This window comes from Calidris pugnax, unplaced genomic scaffold (assembly GCF_001431845.1).
Source record: "Calidris pugnax isolate Ruff unplaced genomic scaffold, ASM143184v1 scaffold54, whole genome shotgun sequence".
Taxonomy (NCBI): Eukaryota; Metazoa; Chordata; class Aves; order Charadriiformes; family Scolopacidae; genus Calidris; species Calidris pugnax.
In genome coordinates, this window is record NW_015090864.1 from 1,862,769 (window position 1) to 1,882,776 (window position 20,008).

Here is a 20,008-nt window from a genome sequence, read left to right on the forward strand (position 1 = left end):
TACAAAACTCCACTTCCTCTCTCTGAATGTCACTGGCACCTCTGTTTGTGAAGAACATCATGATTTTGAGACCTGTTGAGCTTAGGTCTCTTAATATCTCACATTGCATTTGAGGCTGGAATCAAGTATGCCAAATCTAAGAGGAATTTTCCTCCTCCTTTGTTTGCTTCGCTCTTCTGGCATCTTTATGTACAAAACTTAGAGATGGGAAATACAATGATCCGTTATTGTGATCACTTATTGTAAGTAATAAAAATTGATGTTTCTGATAAAATCGATGCATCTTTTGGCTCTTTGGAGGTACTCATGCCATGTCTCAGAAAACATGCTCCTAAGTGTTTTATTTCTATCCATCAGCTCCCAGAGTGGTGAAATTCACTATGAGTCTCAACAGCGTGGTCTCTGAGGAGGGAAAAGAGGCTGTGTTCAAGTGCACCGTCTCTCCCAGAGATGCTGTGGTCACTTGGCTCAGGAATGGTGTCAAGATTGAAGCCAGCAAGAAGTATGTGATCTCGCAGAAGGACAACAACCACAGCCTCACCATCACTGATCTGACGCTGGAAGATGCAGCTGAAATCTCTGCCAATGCTGAGGGTGTAGAAAGCACAGCCAATCTCAGAGTCAGAGGTAAGAAGCAGTAAAACCCCTTGGATAGGCTGCCACTGATGCTATGACCCATGTTGTTTCATGTGGCTGTGCTTTGACTCCTAGCAGTAGGGAAATCCTGCTTTCTCATCATTAAATACAGGTGCCCAGAATGCACTGGGACTTGGAGATCCATGAGTGACCATTTAAATGCTCTCTGAAAGCCTGTTTTCCAGATTCTCTACATTCTTACTAACATTTTTTCTCCTTTGGCAGAGGCCTCAATCTCATTCAAGAAGAAACTGGAACCCAGAACAGTTGAAGAGAGGGACACAGTGACCTTGGAGGTAGAACTGACCAAGCCTGCAGAGGTGAAATGGATGAGGAACAGCATCGTATTGAAGCCCAGTGAAAAAATAGAGATCAAAGCTGAGGGAACAAAGCATACTTTGGTGGTTAAAGACATCTCCTTTGCGGACAGGGGCTTCTACTGCTGTGAGAGTCCTGATGACAAGACCCAAGCCAAGATCAATGTGGAAAGTAAGTTGAATGATCTCCAGTCCTATAAATACCTTGGGCAGGGTTTGAAGGTGGATTGTTGTCTCTGCCATTATCATAATGGCCACTTCCACCTCCACTTGCCATGGGGACAATTTCCCCTTTTTCTGCAATGCCTGGCTGACTTATTTGTCCCAACTGAAAAGTTTTTGTTTCCTGCAAAAGTGGTTGTTGTATGTATCAATTATGTATGTATGTATGTATGTATCAATTATGTATGTATGTATGTATCAATTAATTGGCAAGTACCTGCATGAGGAATAGGGAAATAATCTATTTTGGAAGTCCTCAGGCTGTTTCACAGCTGTTGGTGTGAGATCTCCAACTTGTCCTTATTGTTTTTTCAGTGAGGCAGATCAAGCTGGTGAAAGGTCTTCAGCCCCTTGAAGTCTCTGAGAAAGGAACCGTCACCTTTGAGGTGGAAGTATCTCATGAGGACGTGGAAGGGACCTGGCAGAAGGATGGCATTCGGCTGAAGCCTGCACCGAATATCAATATTGGTGTCCTGGGCAAGAAACATTCACTGACTCTTTCTTCGGTGACTCTTGAAGATGCAGGACTCGTCTCCTTCAAAGCAGAGGGAATTCATTCATCAGGGAAGCTCACAGTGACAGGTACAAAAGCCCAGAAGTCTCAGGCCCTGGTTGGTGTGGGACATGGTTGTCTTCTCCTGACCCAGAGAGTGAGCTTCTAGCAGTGCAACAAGCTTTCCTTGTAACTCTGAGGGATGTTAAGCACTGGACCGTCATCAGTAACGTGTCCTTCTAATGTCAACAGGATTATTTTAACATCATTGTCCACAGAACAAATCATGATAATGTGCTCAAAAGAATACAATTTTGTTGTCACAAGTTTTGCTAAGCATGGAAGCCAGGCTCTGCCTAGTCATTATTGCTTGTGCCAGATGGTCCTGGAGACCTAATTCCCCACTAACTGGACTTTCTCTCTCTCTTTTTTTTTTTCTTTTTTTATTCTTTTTTTTGCAGAATTGCCTGTGAAAATCAGCAAGCCTTTGGTAGACATCAATGTAACACAGAAAGAAAAGGTCACATTCGAGTGTGAGCTGTCCAGGCCCAATGTGGATGTTAAGTGGTTCAAGGTACAGCACTTAATGGATAGCGCTATCTTAATTTCTGACTTCTCTGAAAGGGAATGAGAGCCTTTAATTTCACTTCCAGGGGATGTGAGTCTGAACCTTTACTATGTAGCTCCTTTTTGCTTATGTTCTTTTACTTGACCATATTGGGGATCTGCTCAGGCATTTCATGAACCTTCTCTGGGGCTCAGCCGATACTTCCCTTAAAAAAGGATAACGGCATTTCTTCAAGGTAATGTCTGAAGGGGTTTATTGCCAACCCTGTACAGTGCTTTAAGCCTTCAAATAGGTGTCTAAAGTCAACCAATAATTATGCGTCTTCTTCAGCCTTTCCTACTTCTTGTCAGCTTTCCACTGGGCTTAAGTTTCAGCAGATGTTCCAGTAAGCACAGTTCCATTAAGTCCAATGAGATGGATGAATTAAACACCTGACTGTTTGTTTCGCTCGCTGCAGATGTGGAAGAGTTGATGATGACCTGGTTTGGCCATTTCTCTTCTAGGATGGGAAAGAGCTCCGGCAAAGTAAGACAGTGGGGATTATTTCCCAAGGAAACAAGAGAAGCCTCATTATTCACAAGTGTGAATATGAAGACCAGGGAACATATACGTGTGAAGCAGCTGAAGACAAGACATCAGCTACCCTAAAGGTTCACGGTATGTTTGACTGAAGTAGGAAATTACATCTACTGCCATATTGGCATAAAATACTTCATGGACATTTTGTGTATTTCTCAGTTACTTATTTTGGATAAGTTTCTCTTCCTAGTGAGAAGGTGCTTGCAGAGCTGCCCTGTGCTTGCTCTATCCTTAGAGGAGTATTTTTGGAAGATGTGCTATCTTGGTTTTCCATTTATCATAAGTGGTTTCTGGTCTCTGGAATTTAAATGGTGTTTCTAGATTCACAAGTTGGCAAATAGTGGACAGCCTGACACAAAGCAGGGATACAGTGGATGGTGGTGACGTGGTTTGGTTTAGCTTCTGCCACTGTTATGGGAGGACTTTGCCTGAACAGGGACTGGACAAGCCCTGAGTATGATCTCAAGAAGTTTCCTAGTTTTTACGTTGTAAATGCTAAGGAAAGTGCTTTCTGACTGCATTTCTCCTTCATGCTCAAGGCAGCTTTTCCTTCTGTGCGTTGAACTGTGCAACTGGTCAAGCGACAGATGTATTTTGTCACCAGGCTCTGAAGCACCAGAGATGAGCTAGTGCTGAAGGCCAGTTACTGAATGGTCTGCTGTGCCCTGGCAGATGTTATTGTCCAGAGGGACATCTGAAAAGACAGATCAGCTCTTTCTTATTGCTTACTGGATGCTGTCCTCCTGTGGCCACTTGGGTTCAGCAATATCTTCATGAACATCTGTCCTGTTCCATTGCTGTGTTGAGCTCCCCTTTTCCTTCCTGACTTTGTGATTGGGATGGGTTTCTGTTTGAATGCTGGCTGGTTTGCATCTGAGCTCTGCTCCTGGGGCTGATCCAAGGTGTACCAAGGCCATTCCTTTCAAAAGGAAAAGGCTGCAGTAGCACAGAAATATGGGTCAGTTCTGACATAAGTTGCAGAGGTAGGGGATTATACTGAATTCAGGGAAGTCTGAAGAAAAGGCATCTCCTTGATAAAACGTGGCTGAGGTCCCTGTGGCTGATACAGCCTGGACACACAAAAAAACGTGTCAGAGGAGAGCATGCAGAGAAGCATGTGAATGAGACAGGTTTATAGTGGCACGAGAGATTATAGGCTTGTGTTTGGTTTTCCTTAGCAAATTTTCTTCATTGATATGTTTAACTTCTTTTAAAAACTTTATGAAGAGTTGTCCAGAAAGAGCCTCTCATTGTTCAAGAACATGAAAGCATCACACTGACTACTTCAGTAACGCCTGAAACTGCTGCCGTAAAGTGGTTCAAGGATGGAACAGAAATCAAAGCGAGCAAGAAATATGAGATTAAGAGTGAGGGGGCATCCAGGACCCTGACGGTGAAGCTGGCTGAGAGCACAGACACCGCTGTGTACACTTGCCAGACAAAGAACGACAAGCAGGAATTCAAAGTACAGGTGAAAGGTAAGGAGAGCACAGCACACACACCGTGTCCCAACCCAACAGCTACGTTTCCCTCACAGTAGGATGAAGGTGAAGTCTAAACTCTAAAACTGTTCCAACCTCAAGGCTTAAATTGCTGTTGCAAGTTACTGTGGCTGCCCCACTATGGGGCAACGAAATTCTTCTGCTTCCAAATACCCAATTTTTGTCTTTTGCTGGCCACTCGGGGGAGAAGAACCTCAGCTCTTCCCCAGGCTGCTCATCAGCATGACAAAGCTGCTGAGGATGTAGAGGAATGTTGAGTGATAAAAAGGTTTGTGAGTTAGTTCTGTGGGGAAACAGGACCTGTCTGGTATCCTCTTCTGTTCCTGGGATGGTGCTGTTGCCTAGTCAAGGCTAAGGCTATAAATTGACAAGAAGGATGAAGTGCAGTTAGTCCACAGATGGAGATGATGGAGTGATGTCCCAGAGTAAAGCCCTGGTCCTTTCTCTTCAGACACCCACACTAGAGATGTGCACCTGAGGTGCACCCACTGAGCTCCCTTTGGAGTTGTTAGAGAAGAGTGGTTGCTAGTAGGTCATGATACATCTGACCTATTGAAGTGTCTCCTTCAGGATGAAAGAAATCACACCGTGGATTTCTCAGACTGCATTCACTGTCTTCAATCAAAAAAGAGATAAAGGTGGCTTATGTATCCGTACAGATTTTTATACTTAGAAAAAACAGGCTCCGATGTTAAAACACCACACGGTCTCATCACACAAAAGATGAGAACAAATGGAAGGCAATACCCAATCATGTTTTAAAACACTGTTCTTGCTTTACGGAATGACAGTGATATTAAAATACTGTATCAGAGGAATCTTCCTAAATTTCCACCTTTCTGGTTTGCTTCTCTCTACCCTGGTCCTCAAACAAATTCTGGGGTTGTTTTTTCCTTTCATTTAATTACCATTATTATTTTTAAAGTTTTCCAGAACTATTTTCTTAGAACAAGTTTATTATCTTTCTCTTTCTTATAATTTTTTCATCTTCTGCCTCTCAGAAATCCCAGTGAAGTTTGCTAAAAAACTTGAAGCTGTTAATGCCGAGATCGGAGGCAGCGTCTCTTTGACCTGCGACGTGAGCCACGCCAAAGGGAAGGTGGTGTGGCGCAGGAATGGAGTTGAGATCAAGCCCAGCAAGCGTTTCCAGATTCATGAGGAAGGGGTCAAACGAACCCTGACCATAACAGGGATCCGGGCTGAGGATGAGGGAGAGTATTCCTGCGAGTCCAGAGATGATAAAAGCAGCGTTACCATCACCCCCAAAGGTATGTCTCTAATGGTGACCACGTAGAGGGCTTCCTTGGGTTTTGTCCTCAGCCATAACAGCCCTGCAAAGCTGAGTTTGTTCATGTGTTTGTGAGGTCTCCTGTTTGGACAAAAAAATACAAAACTCCACTTCCTCTCTCTGAATGTCACTGGCACCTCTGTTTGTGAAGAACATCATGATTTTGAGACCTGTTGAGCTTAGGTCTCTTAATATCTCACATTGCATTTGAGGCTGGAATCAAGTATGCCAAATCTAAGAGGAATTTTCCTCCTCCTTTGTTTGCTTCGCTCTTCTGGCATCTTTGTATACAAAACTTAGAGATGAGAAATACGATGATCCATTATTGTGATCACTTATTATAAATAATAAAAATTGATGCTTCTGATAAAATCGTTGAATCTTTTGGCTCTTTGGATGTGCTCATGCCATGTCTCAGAAAACATGCTCCTAAGTGTTTTATTTCTATCCATCAGCTCCCAGAGTGGTGAAATTCACTATGAGTCTCAACAGCGTGGTCTCTGAGGAGGGAAAAGAGGCTGTGTTCAAGTGCACCGTCTCTCCCAGAGATGCTGTGGTCACTTGGCTCAGGAATGGTGTCAAGATTGAAGCCAGCAAGAAGTATGTGATCTCGCAGAAGGACAACAACCACAGCCTCACCATCACTGATCTGACGCTGGAAGATGCAGCTGAAATCTCTGCCAATGCTGAGGGTGTAGAAAGCACAGCCAATCTCAGAGTCAGAGGTAAGAAGCAGTAAAACCCCTTGGATAGGCTGCCACTGATGCTATGACCCATGTTGTTTCATGTGGCTGTGCTTTGACTCCTAGCAGTAGGGAAATCCTGCTTTCTCATCATTAAATACAGGTGCCCAGAATGCACTGGGACTTGGAGATCCATGAGTGACCATTTAAATGCTCTCTGAAAGCCTGTTTTCCAGATTCTCTACATTCTTACTAACATTTTTTCTCCTTTGGCAGAGGCCTCAATCTCATTCAAGAAGAAACTGGAACCCAGAACAGTTGAAGAGAGGGACACAGTGACCTTGGAGGTAGAACTGACCAAGCCTGCAGAGGTGAAATGGATGAGGAACAGCATCGTATTGAAGCCCAGTGAAAAAATAGAGATCAAAGCTGAGGGAACAAAGCATACTTTGGTGGTTAAAGACATCTCCTTTGCGGACAGGGGCTTCTACTGCTGTGAGAGTCCTGATGACAAGACCCAAGCCAAGATCAATGTGGAAAGTAAGTTGAATGATCTCCAGTCCTATAAATACCTTGGGCAGGGTTTGAAGGTGGATTGTTGTCTCTGCCATTATCATAATGGCCACTTCCACCTCCACTTGCCATGGGGACAATTTCCCCTTTTTCTGCAATGCCTGGCTGACTTATTTGTCCCAACTGAAAAGTTTTTGTTTCCTGCAAAAGTGGTTGTTGTATGGGCAGATATCAATTAATTGGCAAGTACCTGCATGAGGAATAGGGAAATAATCTATTTTGGAAGTCCTCAGGCTGTTTCACAGCTGTTGGTGTGAGATCTCCAACTTGTCCTTATTGTTTTTTCAGTGAGGCAGATCAAGCTGGTGAAAGGTCTTCAGCCCCTTGAAGTCTCTGAGAAAGGAACCGTCACCTTTGAGGTGGAAGTATCTCATGAGGACGTGGAAGGGACCTGGCAGAAGGATGGCATTCGGCTGAAGCCTGCACCGAATATCAATATTGGTGTCCTGGGCAAGAAACATTCACTGACTCTTTCTTCGGTGACTCTTGAAGATGCAGGACTCGTCTCCTTCAAAGCAGAGGGAATTCATTCATCAGGGAAGCTCACAGTGACAGGTACAAAAGCCCAGAAGTCTCAGGCCCTGGTTGGTGTGGGACATGGTTGTCTTCTCCTGACCCAGAGAGTGAGCTTCTAGCAGTGCAACAAGCTTTCCTTGTAACTCTGAGGGATGTTAAGCACTGGACCGTCATCAGTAACGTGTCCTTCTAATGTCAACAGGATTATTTTAACATCATTGTCCACAGAACAAATCATGATAATGTGCTCAAAAGAATACAATTTTGTTGTCACAAGTTTTGCTAAGCATGGAAGCCAGGCTCTGCCTAGTCATTATTGCTTGTGCCAGATGGTCCTGGAGACCTAATTCCCCACTAACTGGACTTTCTCTCTCTCTTTTTTTTTTTCTTTTTTTATTCTTTTTTTTGCAGAATTGCCTGTGAAAATCAGCAAGCCTTTGGTAGACATCAATGTAACACAGAAAGAAAAGGTCACATTCGAGTGTGAGCTGTCCAGGCCCAACGTGGATGTTAAGTGGTTCAAGGTACAGCATTTAACGGATAGCGCTATCTTGATTTCTGACTTCTCTGAAAGGGAATGAGAGCCTTTAATTTCACTTCCAGGGGATGTGAGTCTGAACCTTTACTATGTAGCTCCTTTTTGCTTATGTTCTTTTACTTGACCATATTGGGGACCAACTCAGGCATTTCATGAACCTTCTCTGGGGCTCAGCTGATACTTCCCTTAAAAAAAGGATAACGGCATTTCTTCAAGGTAATGTCTGAAGGGGTTTATTGCCAACCCTGTACAGTGCTTTAAGCCTTCAAATAGGTGTCTAAAGTCAACCAATAATTATGCGTCTTCTTCAGCCTTTCCTACTTCTTGTCAGCTTTCCACTGGGCTTAAGTTTCAGCAGATGTTCCAGTAAGCACAGTTCCATTAAGTCCAATGAGATGGATGAATTAAACACCTGACTGTTTGTTTCGCTCGCTGCAGATGTGGAAGAGTTGATGATGACCTGGTTTGGCCATTTCTCTTCTAGGATGGGAAAGAGCTCTGGCAAAGTAAGACAGTGGGGATTATTTCCCAAGGAAACAAGAGAAGCCTCATTATTCACAAGTGTGAATATGAAGACCAGGGAACCTATACGTGTGAAGCAGCTGAAGACAAGACGTCAGCTACCCTAAAGGTTCACGGTATGTTTGACTGAAGTAGGAAATTACATCTACTGCCATATTTTGGTATGTATCTTCTTCAGCCTTTCCTACTTCTTGTCAGCTTTCCACTGGGCTTAAGTTTCAGCAGATGTTCCAGTAAGCACAGTTCCATTAAGTCCAATGAGATGGATGAATTAAACACCTGACTGTTTGTTTCGCTCGCTGCAGATGTGGAAGAGTTGATGATGACCTGGTTTGGCCATTTCTCTTCTAGGATGGGAAAGAGCTCTGGCAAAGTAAGACAGTGGGGATTATTTCCCAAGGAAACAAGAGAAGCCTCATTATTCACAAGTGTGAATATGAAGACCAGGGAACCTATACGTGTGAAGCAGCTGAAGACAAGACGTCAGCTACCCTAAAGGTTCACGGTATGTTTGACTGAAGTAGGAAATTACATCTACTGCCATATTTTTGACTCCATGGCACAAAATGCTTCATGGACGCTTTGTGTATTTCTCAGTTACTTACTTTGGATAACTTTCTCTCTGTGCTTGCTCTATCCTTAGAGGAGTATTTTTGGAAGATGTGCTATCTTGGTTTTCCATTTATCATAAGTGGTTTCTGGTCTCTGGAATTTAAATGGTGTTTCTAGATTCACAAGTTGGCAAATAGTGGACTGTCTGACACAAAGCAGGGATACAGTGGATGGTGGTGACGTGGTTTGGTTTAGCTTCTGCCACTGTTATGGGAGGACTTTGCCTGAACAGGGACTGGACAAGCCCTGAGTATGATCTCAAGAAGTTTCCTAGTTTTTACATTGTAAATGCTAAGGAAAGTGCTTTCTGACTGCATCTCTCCTTCATGCTCAAGGCAGCTTTTCCTTCTGTGCGTTGAACTGTGCAACTGGTCAAGCGACAGATGTATTTTGTCACCAGGCTCTGAAGCACCAGAGATGAGCTAGTGCTGAAGGCCAGTTACTGAATGGTCTGCTGTGCCCTGGCAGATGTTATTGTCCAGAGGGACATCTGAAAAGACAGATCAGCTCTTTCTTATTGCTTACTGGATGCTGTCCTCCTGTGGCCACTTGGGTTCAGCAATATCTTCATGAACATCTGTCCTGTTCCGTTGCTGTGTTGAACTCCCCTTTTCCTCCCTGACTTTGTGATTGGGATGGGTTTCTGTTTGAATGCTGGCTGGTTTGCATCTGAGCTCTGCTCCTGGGGCTGATCCAAGGTGTACCAAGGCCATTCCTTTCAAAAGGAAAAGGCTGCAGTAGCACAGAAATATGGGTCAGTTCTGACATAAGTTGCAGAGGTAGGGGATTATACTGAATTCAGGGAAGTCTGAAGAAAAGGCATCTCCTTGATAAAACGTGGCTGAGGTCCCTGTGGCTGATACAGCCTGGACACACAAAAAAACGTGTCAGAGGAGAGCATGCAGAGAAGCATGTGAATGAGACAGGTTTATAGTGGCACGAGAGATTATAGGCTTGTGTTTGGTTTTCCTTAGCAAATTTTCTTCATTGATATGTTTAACTTCTTTTAAAAACTTTATGAAGTTCTGGCATCCATAAAATCCTCTTGCAGTGAGCTCCACTGTAGATAGCAATTCTGTCTGTAGGTTCAAGCCCAAAATGTATTCACTGTTCATCTAGGAAAAAAACCACAATCCCATTTTTTCCATGCAAGCATGCAGAAAATAAACACACCACGCTCACTTATGGTGAAACCCCAAACCAATATATGACTCTATGATTTCACAGCCCGAGATATCAAGATTGTCTGTGGCTGATACAGCCTGGACACACAAAAAAACGTGTCAGAGGAGAGCATGCAGAGAAGCATGTGAATGAGACAGGTTTATAGTGGCACAAGAGATTATAGGCTTGTGTTTGGTTTTCCTTAGCAAATTTTCTTCATTGATATGTTTAACTTCTTTTAAAAACTTTATGAAGTTCTGGCATCCATAAAATCCTCTTGCAGTGAGCTCCACTGTAGATGGCTATTCTGTCTGTAGGTTCAAGCCCAAAATGTATTCACTGTTCAGCTAGAAAAAAAACACAATCCCATTTTTTCCATGCAAGCATGCAGAAAATAAACACACCACGCTCACTTATGGTGAAACCCCAAACCAATATATGACTCTATGATTTCACAGCCCGAGATATCAAGATTGTAAAACCACTGGAAGATGTGGAAGTCAACGAATATGAGAGTGCGTCTTTCGTCTGTGAGATTTCGCATGATGAGGTCCAAACCCAATGGTACAAAAATGACAACAAGCTGAAGGCTGCTGACAATATCAGAATGCGCCAAGATGGTAGGATGTAAAAGGAGGATCTCGTTCTCGAATGGGGGTGGGTTGGAGTAGGTGCTGGTAGGGGATTCTCGGCAGAAGGGTCTGACCTCCAAAATCAAGTTATGAAGATTCAGCAGAGAGTTCCCCTTTTCTTTTGGGGCTACAGCTAGGCTGGGACAGTGGGATGGTGGGAACCTTAATAAGGGAAATTTGGTGTCATCCCACCACCCTATGCTGCCAGGAGTGAGTGAGAATTTGTACCATCTGACGGTGGGTGGGATCCTTCTTTTTCAAGTCCTACACAGACAGTGAGGCCCACGCTCAATCAGTCCTTGGAGGATCTGAGGTGAGGCTATCCTTTGACACAGGGATGTAGACATGGGGGAATGGTCAGCCTTGCCACTGTGAGAGCAGGTGGTGATGCACTGAAACCAGATGAACAATGCTCAACCGGGCAGTGTGCCTTGGAGAGCAATGCTGTTTGCTCAAGGGAAACTACGGTTGTGTCTCTGTTCTCAGGAAAGACCTATTCGCTGGTGAGAATTTTGGGCTGGGTGGGATCCTTCTTTTTCAAGTCCTACACAGACAGTGAGGCCCACGCTCAATCAGTCCTTGGAGGATCTGAGGTGAGGCTATCCTTTGACACAGGGATGTAGACATGGGGGAATGGTCAGCCTTGCCACTGTGAGAGCAGGTGGTGATGCACTGAAACCAGATGAACAATGCTCAACCGGGCAGTGTGCCTTGGAGAGCAATGCTGTTTGCTCAAGGGAAACTACGGTTGTGTCTCTGTTCTCAGGAAAGACCTATTCGCTGACTTACACACGTGTCCAAGTCGAAGATGCAGCAGAGATCAAATTTGTAGCAGAAAAGGCAGAATCTCGTGCCCAGCTTACTGTAAAAGGTAATTATACTTTTCATGCCAGTACTGCTTAAGGTTTCTCATGTTACAAACCAACCAACGTCCCTCACTTTTAATGTGAAGAAGGTTAAACAACACCTCAATTTTTCAGGAAAGCTCCTGTCTACCTTACTGCATGTGAAATAATCAGCCTGGGAATTTTCTTTTGCAGTTTATTTTCTCAGGAGGTTGGTTTTGTAGCTCAAGATATTAAGTAATGTTTGAACTTTGAGAGACAAAAAGCTGTAGCTTGACTTTCTCCTCCATTTTCTCTTTCTGGTGTATGTTTAAAAAGCATGTAGCATTTTTTTCACGTTTAAGTTAAACAGTGCAATAGAGTGAGAGAGAAAGAAGACATTTGAACTAACACACTGATGAGGAGCTCAGGACATTTGAGATCAATCCCTGGCTCTGCCACAGCACTGCTGTGTACTGTTGAGTAAATTACCTATTATCTCTGCAGTTCAGCCACTCAAGTGGTAAAATAGGGATAAAGAGTTTTCCTTTCATTAGCTCTTCACTTGCTGTGTGTTAGTTGAGTGTTTAGCATAGCAGGGATTCCTGTCATCATCCAAATATCTGTCCATAAAAGAAATATTGCTAATGAGTTTTTAATTTGCACTTTTCATGGAAACTGTCCTGATGATTTATCTTTTTTTTTTTTTTAAATCCGTTTTAGAAATACCTGTAAAAATTGTGAAGCCTTTGCGAGACAAGATCGCTCTTGAAAAACATCGGGGATTCCTGGAGTGCCAGGTGTCTCGTGCCAATGCCAAAGTTCGATGGTATAAAAAGGGTGTTGAAATTCACCCTAGTGACAAATATGAAATTGTGAGTGAAGGTGTCTATCGGAAACTCATCATCAATGACGCAGGTTATGAAGATGAGGACACATACACTTGTGATGCCTTTGATGACAAAACCAGTGCTAATTTCTTTGTTGAAGGTAGTAAACCATTTTTATCCCCTCTAGGATGCATTTGAAGGAGGATTGGCTGGTTTAAAAAGCCCTTGTCATTTACTTTGAAAACACAATAGCACTTTAAAAGCATTTTAAGTAATTTTTTAAAATTACTTAAAAGTAGTTTAAGGTTTTTTTCAGAGAACAGTTGCTGTAGCTAATCAGCGTTTTTCCTATTATCAACATCTGCATTTCAAGGAACCTTCTTTTCCATTTTAATAGTGCCATGCATTTGATATCACAGTAGAAAGGTGATTTTAGAAATAGGACCAGGAAACAGGAGATCTGGATTATGTTGAGGCTGTTCTACAGTCTCATTGTCTGATCTGTGACCAACAATATATGTTTGTTTATTTTTATTTTTTTTTTTTAAAAAGGATGTTTTAAGGTGTTTTGAGCCCAAAAGTGCAGTATTCTAATGCAGAAAAGATGGCATGATTGTACAGGATGGTGATCTTTAGGGTCCCTTCTAACCCAAGCCATTCTATGATGCTTTCGTGACTCCTAAATCCCTGTTTTCTCCTTCCATCCTTCATCCAGAGCAATCCATTAACATTGTAAAGGAGTTGTGTGATGAGGATGTGACTGAGCCTGAAGAAGCCAACTTTGAGTGTGAGACATCCATTCCATCCGTGAAACCGCCCAAATGGTTCCTACGGGGAGCGGCCCTCCAGGCTGGCGGAAACATCGTCATGCAGCAAGAAGGCACCATCCACCGGCTGACAATCCTGAAAACCAGTGCTGATATGACAGGCACCATTCAGTTCTGCATTGGCAAATCAAAATCCACAGCAAACCTGCTTGTCAGAGGTAACATGATACGGTCTGGGCTTGAATTAGATCACAAGAGATCCTCTCTCTCTCAGTCCCTGCAAAGTAATTTTTCCTACATACTGCCAGGCTCCACTGGTTGGGGTCTTGAAAATGGAGGTCTACCTGGAAGATCTGCTTAGTTCCCAATGACAAGTTGTCGGGCGCAGTGCTGGATGCACTAAATGAGACAGCAATGCCTCAGGAAGGGATCCAATTAAATGAGTTTGCAGGGCCTGATATTCGAATCTATTCAGCTAAGACCATTTTTTTTCCCCCTTGACTTTATCAACGAGGAAAAAACATGCAATTTGCCAGGAGCGTTTATTTTGTGCTATTTCTGAACTAGACAAGTTTGATAGCTCATTTACTTAATCCACTTTGTCATCAATTTGATTGGAGACAAAGATTCAGGATTCGGGGCTTTTTATCTTCCCCTGTCTCCATTGTAAATATCTCCAATCGCATCCTGAAGTCCTTGTTTTGTCTTTAATTCAGTTTTACTTGCATAAAGTCCTGAATTAGAGAGTGGTTTCAGTAAACATTACACCAGAACCGGACCATGCATTTGTTAGTTAATACACAGTATTATCTTATAGAAATCAACATTCCCTATAGATCATCACTTTGGTTTAGCTTCAAAGGAAATCAACTCTGTAACAGGAACCTGTAGCATCATCTAAACAATTCACAAAGCATTGTGAATGACATGCATTAAAATCATTGCCATGAAATACAGATTAGAAGCTTTCCTCTTCTTCATGTGTTATGACAGGACAAGAGTTAATGGCTTTAAACTAAAAGAGGGTAGTTGCAGACTAGATATAATGAAGAAATTTTTTAAAATGAGGGTAGTGAAACACTGCTCCAGGTTGCCCAGAGAGGTGGTAGATGCCCCATTGCTGGAAGCATTCAAGATCAGGTTGGATGGGGCTCTGAGCAACCTGATTTAGTTGAAGATGTCCCTGCTAATGGCAGGGGAGTGTGGATTAGATAATCTTTAAAGGTCCCTTCCGACCCAAACCATTCTATGATTCCTCCCAACCCTGCTTTACAGATTACCACATACAGATCACCAGGAAGATGGAGGACAAGACCGCCCTGGAGCGCCATTCTGTCGTCCTGTCTTGTGACTTCAGGCCTTCCCCAAAGATTGTGAAGTGGTTCAAGGGCAACACACTCATTGAGCCCTCCGAGAAGTACAAAATCAAGAGGGAGCAGTATTCAGCAGAGCTCAAGATTTTGAAGGTGAAGCCGGAAGATGCTGGTGTGTACAAATGCAGGCCTGGAAGCGCAGAGACCGAAGCCACGCTGACTGTTGAAGGTACAAGGGTTTTGCAGCAGAGAGACTTGCCTGTTGCATAGATACAAGGAAGAAATTTTTTATGCTGAGGGTGGTGAGACGCTGATCCAGGTTGCCCAGAGAGGTGGTAGATGCCCCATCCCTGGAAACATTCAAGGTCAGGCTGGATGGGGCTCTGAGCAACCTGATCATCTCGAAGATGTCCCTGCTCATGGCAGAGAGTTGGACTATATGACCTTTAAAGGTCCCTTCCAACCCAGACTATTCTATGATATCTTTATGGGTACGTACTTCACCGTGGGTTTCTCTTCTTGAGTATACGGAGGTTCCCACAGTTCCTTCTGCTACTATTATGTAAATGCAATGCCTTAAGTGAACTGTGCTGATATTCCATGATATCAGCTGAAATCCAGCATTTGCCATGAAGCAGGTAATGCATGTGGAAGGACACCATCTGGGTAAGGTGGAAATTCATGTGTCTTTCTCAGGGCACATTATTTTCTGTTTCATTTGAGGAACTAGAACTCTGGTACTTCTCACTAAAAAGTGACCTCTATGTTAAACTGCTACAGGCCACCTGGTTGTGGTTTTCATTTCCTGGCCACTGTGTCAGCTTTTATATCTGTTATATGTTTGTTATTCATAGTAATGTTCTGCCTCATCCTGGTATGAAACTGTTTTTAGCCAACTCTTCAGCTGTGGTGAATCTGTAAGAAAAGGTGATCTTTGTGTCACTTTCAGCAAGACTTGGATGTGAGCCACTGAATCATTTCCATGAGTCCAGGCAGCCACTCTTGGTAACAGTTTGGCCTTGCAGAGGTTCCTCCAAATGACAAAATGATTTAATACTCCCAAACCCTCCTCTGAGTTAGCCAGTCCTTGAGAAACAGCATTTCATAAGTGGAGAAATTGCGAAGAGAAACTTCTGGCCAAGGGCTGGGAAAGAAAAGAATTCAGTTCCTGTTGCTCCCTAAACCTGAGCAAATTGCTTAATCTCTTTGTACTTGCTGTTTGTGGCCAACCCTGCTGTCTTCATCTCATCCTCTGTGTTTTCCTGGCAGTGAGTCAGGGATAATTTAGTTATACGGTGTGAATGTATGGGTGGCGACAAGCACACAGGGAATCGAGCTCTGTGGGGTACCTAGACACTGCTGTAACATCGTTACCATTTTAGGAATAATTGCTTATTTTTAAATTAAAAAGAAAAAACAACAAACCAGTTTTATGTGTAAAAAGAGAATTGAGGACTCTAGACAATATAATTTTTTTATTGGATTTTTTTGTTGCTGTTGTTGGACTAAATGCAGAACCACGTAAATTTAATGACCCACGGTACACAGGAGACAAGACTAAACCATCTAACAAATTCTAGATACTATAAAATATGTTCGTGATAGCAGTACTGATTTATGGTAACAGTGGTGATGTGCACCTTGGTTTTCTACAGCCCGCAACGTAGAAGTACTCAAACATCTGCAGGACGTGGAAATTGAAGAAGAGAGCTCCGCTGTCTTCTCCTGCGAGCTGTCCCATGATGACGAAGATGTGGAATGGTTCCTCAACGGCACCCTCCTTTACACCAACAATTTCAATGACATCAGGAACGTTGGCAATTGCTACATGCTGACGATGAAGCAGGTCAAGCCTGAAGATGCTGGCACAGTGACGATGAAGTCAGACAAGGTGTCAGAGACCGTGCGTCTGAAGGTGATAGGTGGGTCATCATCACACCCTCCTGAATCTAAATAAGAGGTGCAAAGGAGCTATTATTTACCATATCTATGCAGCAATCCTGATCATAAGCTCTGGGACCAAGTAATAAGTGTGCAAGGACTTTCTTCCAGTGTGATTTTTCTACTGTAGCTAATGATTTTTCTAAGGAAGACTGTGTTGGTGTCCTGCCAAATAGGACACCAAATAATGGCCATTTAGCATCCCTTTTCTTGTCATCAGGATAAGTCTCAAGAGCAATTTCCTTTACTTGTAGGTCTCTTCAATGATACATACTCTATAAACTGTTGTTTATAAAGATTTTGGTCTGCAAGAAGCTGAGCTTCAGTGTACCTCCAAGGGTAGGGCAAACCATTAATACATCAGCGCTGGAGTTGAACTGATTCAGCAAAGAGAAGGCAGTTTGCTGCTGTCCTTAACATGCCTTAAAGTCTGGTCACACATCTGAGTTGCTGTGGTTTAACATGTTCTTGTGCATCAACTAAGCCACAGTGAGTTGCATGAATAATTTTAGGCATGTTAGAAACACGAGGTAAAAGTCTCACTAAAATTTCAAAATCACATTTTCTTTAGCAACCCATCCATAGATGCACACTCAGGTAAATCATAGTGATTTGTTATCCTAAATTAACAAAGAAAAAGAGTCCTTGCAATCTCATAAGTGCACAGGCATAAAAGAGGCCATGATTACTGCACAGAATATCATTCTCCATCCATGGCAATACAGGCTGCCTCTCTCCATCCCTGTACCCTCCCATTAATAAATTCTGATTTCCCTAAAACTTATTCTATCAGTAGGTGTGAGACCACTTTAAGTCCTGCATTGGTGTCAGCAGCATTGCCAAGAGTTTAATTAAGCTCTCTTTAAATATTTGATAGCAACTGGAAACGTCTCAACTGAAACATCCTGGTGGTTCTCTGTTTTGTCCCTTAACCTTCAGAGAAGCCTGCTGTCTTCATGAAGTCCTTGGACGATGTTTTTGGTGAGGAGCGAGGTGTGATTAAACTGGAATGTGAAGTCTCCAAAGAGAAGGTCAAGCCTGTTTGGAAAAAGGATGGTGTGACTCTCGCTTCTGGTGACAAGTATGAGCAGATACAGTCTGGGAAGACCCTGTGCCTCCTTATCCATGACCTTGAAAAGACAGATGCGGGTTTATACACCTGTGATATTGGCACTGATGTCGCCAAGTCAAAGGTCAGCGTTCAGGGTGAGTATTGTAGATGGTGGCCAGTCAAGGGGTCCTGCAAATATGGGTGGGCTTGGTCGCTTGGTCTCACACTTATTCCTCCATAAACCTCACCCAACAGTGATGTCTGAACAATCCCTGTTACTCTTTCCTGTAAGTACATCTGGTGTTTCAGTGAAAATCACATGCCAAGAATGTAGTGACAATGTTTCCATCCTGAACATCCTTAAGGTGCAGAAATCCTCCCAGAAGAGCAAGTAATTTTTCAAAATAAAGCCCAAAACCAAAAAAATAAATCACTCAAGCAGCTTGTGTTTCGCATTTCTGAGATATTAATTCGGAGTCCGTTGTGGAACACAACAACAAGCACAACCACATTGTCTATTGAAGAACCCAGCAGTTCACCCTGTCCTCTAATCCTTGTGGCTGCTTGCAGGAAAGAGAATTGTTCATGGCTTTCACCCTCGTACTGATAATGAGACAAATTTTGAATTTGTCTGATTTGAACACCAGGAGGGATAGGATGGTAAGAAGTTAACAAATACAAACGTCCCATTTCTCACATCAGCATGGAGAAAAACCTCACACAACGTCCCAGAGGCTTCCTGCCTGACAGGTTTTCTCCCCTCTAACTCATTGAATCTTGACTCTGCTCCACCAAGTGAGCTATTCTTCATGCAGTCTCTCCAGAGCAAAGCCAGAAGACTCATGTGTCCCTTTTTCTATAGCTTTGTGGTGATTCTGAGTGGATATGTCTGAGAAATCCTTCCCATGTCAAATATATCTGGAATGTATATTCAAGGAATTCAGTGCTGTCTTGCCTCTCCTACAGATAAAGCAGTCTCATGAGCTAAAAATGTCAATACTACTACTGATGTTAGTCATAAATGCCTTTTATCCTTGTATTAACTGACCTTTTGCCTTCCAGAACTGAACATTGGCATCACTAAACGGTTGAAGAACACTGAAATCCAGGAGGGAGAAGATTGCACTTTTGAGTGTATTTTGTCCCATGAAAGCATCGATGACTTCAACTGGACACTGAATGGGAACAAAGTGGAAAGCGGTGGACGATTTAAAGCCTCTAACATGGGTCGGAAATATACGCTCAATATCAAAAGTGTGACTTCTGATGATGCTGGGGAAATCATTTTCACTGCCCGTGGTCTAACCTCCAAGGCTTCTCTGGTTGTGAAAGGTAAGGAAATCAGAAAGGTTCTGGGATTTGGTTTCTTGTGTGTCTTTTCATAAGGTTTGTCAGTAAATCATGAAGGCAAACTCCTGTTGGGATCAAAGCGAAGAGCAGCCTTCTCTGGGAGCCTCGAAACATTGAGAATTCTTCCTAAAAACAAGTGAAAGGCTGAAACTTTTAATAGATATTTAAGGCTTGCAGAATACACTGGGTAGTGTAATTGTTCAGACAATTGCTACCCTGACTGTGTGCAACTGAGATAATCACCCAGGACTCCCTGGGTAGTCAGTGGGAAGAAGAAATAAGTTTACAGACATGGTTCATCATCCAGTTAGTCCTATTTAGCCCAAATTAAACTGTTTCTTGAATTCTATTGCCTGTACTTGGCAGGTCACTGCTGGCTGTAGAGGGAGCGCCTCTGCTACATATCTCTATAGCGTGGATGTCTGCATTTAATGAGGTAGATCCCACCCTAAGTACACACCCAGAGTAGCTTCAGTGATGCCAAAATGACATCCTCTGACATGGATGTTCCTGTAAGCAATCCTTAGTATTCACTGAGAGCCCATAACAGCAATTAACGTGTACTAAAGAGCAAGATTGCTTTTCCCTTCCATTTCCTTGGGGAAATTTCCTTGAATTGCAAAACTCGCAACCATATAGTCATCATGATTTTTGTTCAAAGTTCTCCTCTTTTCTTTTTTCCCCCCTTCTCTTCAGAAAAGCCCACCGAGGTAACAAAACAGCTGGAGGATAAAACATCGGTGGCAGGGCAGGACATCACCCTGAACTGTGAATTGTCAAAACCTGACGTGAACATCAGGTGGTACAAGGACGGCAAAGCAATCCGAAAAAGCCAGAAATATGACTTACTCCAAGAGGGAACACGGGCCATTCTGATCATCCGTGACTCCACGGTGAAGGACAGTGGGGAGTACACCTGTGAGACAGAGGTCTTTAAAACCAAAGCCACGATCACAGTGCAAGGTCAGATATCTACAGATACCTACAGCCTGTGGGAGATGTTCTTCTCTTCTGTCTCCCTAAACAGGACCAATTTTTAGCTTTCAAAAAATGTCATGGATTAAAAGCTTTAAAAAAAAAAAAAAAC

At 43.0% G+C, this 20,008-nt stretch overlaps 1 protein-coding gene across 1 annotated transcript in view; it reads left to right on the forward strand.

Annotated features, from left to right (window-relative positions):
• Positions 1–20,008, forward strand: part of OBSCN (obscurin, cytoskeletal calmodulin and titin-interacting RhoGEF) — a 201,805-nt gene that overhangs the window by 51,087 nt on the left and 130,710 nt on the right. Inside the window, exons 24-30 of the mRNA XM_014944927.1 lie at positions 358–627; positions 862–1,125; positions 1,491–1,757; positions 2,130–2,242; positions 2,740–2,893; positions 10,672–10,833; positions 11,612–11,716. Coding sequence (XP_014800413.1) covers positions 358–627; positions 862–1,125; positions 1,491–1,757; positions 2,130–2,242; positions 2,740–2,893; positions 10,672–10,833; positions 11,612–11,716 — 1,335 coding nt within the window. The remainder of the gene's footprint in view (positions 1–357; positions 628–861; positions 1,126–1,490; positions 1,758–2,129; positions 2,243–2,739; positions 2,894–10,671; positions 10,834–11,611; positions 11,717–20,008) is intronic.